This window comes from Papaver somniferum, chromosome 11 (assembly GCF_003573695.1).
Source record: "Papaver somniferum cultivar HN1 chromosome 11, ASM357369v1, whole genome shotgun sequence".
In the NCBI taxonomy this organism is placed as follows: Eukaryota; Viridiplantae; Streptophyta; class Magnoliopsida; order Ranunculales; family Papaveraceae; genus Papaver; species Papaver somniferum.
This window is the reverse complement of record NC_039368.1, coordinates 132,056,328-132,057,402: the sequence shown is the minus strand read 5'-3', so window position 1 is coordinate 132,057,402 and position 1,075 is coordinate 132,056,328. Positions and strand designations below refer to the sequence as shown.

The 1,075-nt window shown below is 37.6% G+C and overlaps 1 protein-coding gene across 1 annotated transcript; it reads left to right on the top strand.

The window, feature by feature from the left end:
* LOC113325191 (uncharacterized protein K02A2.6-like) lies at positions 1 to 558 on the top strand. Its single transcript, XM_026573405.1, has one exon. It carries the CDS (start codon positions 1 to 3, stop codon positions 556 to 558), a length of 558 nt encoding a protein of 185 aa, XP_026429190.1.
* The last annotated feature ends 517 nt before the right edge of the window (positions 559 to 1,075 follow it).

Here is a 1,075-nt window from a genome sequence, read left to right as displayed (position 1 = left end):
ATGGATAGTAGAGAAGGTCTTTGGCGTATAGAACGAAGATACAAGGTTATTATTGGTCATACATGCATGAAGACGCGAAATAAGTGTCAAGGAGGTGTGAAGAGTGCCAATGTCATGGAAAGAAAATACACGCACCCGGGGCAATGCTCAACTCATCAAAAAGTGAATGGCCATTTGGACATTTTGGGTCCATTAATACCAGGAACAGGGCAAAAACGATATTTAATAGTAGTGACAGACTATTTTACAAAGTGGGAAGAAGTGAAAGCAGTGCAGCACATTCGAGATAAAGATGTTTTCACATTCATATTTGAGAATATCATTTGCAGATTCGGAATCCCAGCACAACTAGTTTCCGATGATGGAAAAAAATTTGAAGGAGAATATATAGAAATGTTGCTTAATGCGTTCAAAATCCAAAGCGGGAAGTCCACCCTATTGTATCCACAAAGCAATGGTCAAGCTGAGGCGACCAATAAGACAATCGCAGATATATTGAAGAAAAAATTAGAGGGATATAATAAAGGATGGTGCAAACAAGTACACAATGCGGTATGAGCATACAGACAAACTAGAAGAGAAGCTACAAGAATGTCACCTTTTTGCTTGACATATGGATCGGTATTCCCAATTGAGGTTATAATTCCTACAACTAAGCGAGAAGCATGGGAAAAGAATTTAAGTGAGGATTTAATCCTAACAAAACTGGATGATCTAGAAGAGAGAAGGGAAGTTTCTTTGCAACATACGAAAAATTACCATCATAGGATAGCTCGAGAATATAACAAGCGCGTAAAAATAAGAGACTTTCAGCCAGAAGAATTAGTGTTGCGAGAGATACCGCCTTATCAAAGAGGAAATGATGGAAAGTTGAAGAAAAGATGGGATGGACCCTACATAATTAAAAGAATAATTGGAAATGGAGCTTATGAATTGATGGATCCTGAAGGAAAGAACACGGGTCGAAAATTGGAACGTCCATGGAACAGATTATACTTGAAGAAATATTATCCATAGATAATGCGATAATGATTGCATACATATAATAGGAAGACACACGTATGTGAAAGTGAAG

Excerpts from the sequence above, each read along its gene's own strand:
- LOC113325191 (XM_026573405.1), top strand. The coding sequence starts at position 1 with ATGGATAGTAGAGAAGGTCTTTGGCGTATAGAACGAAGATACAAGGTT.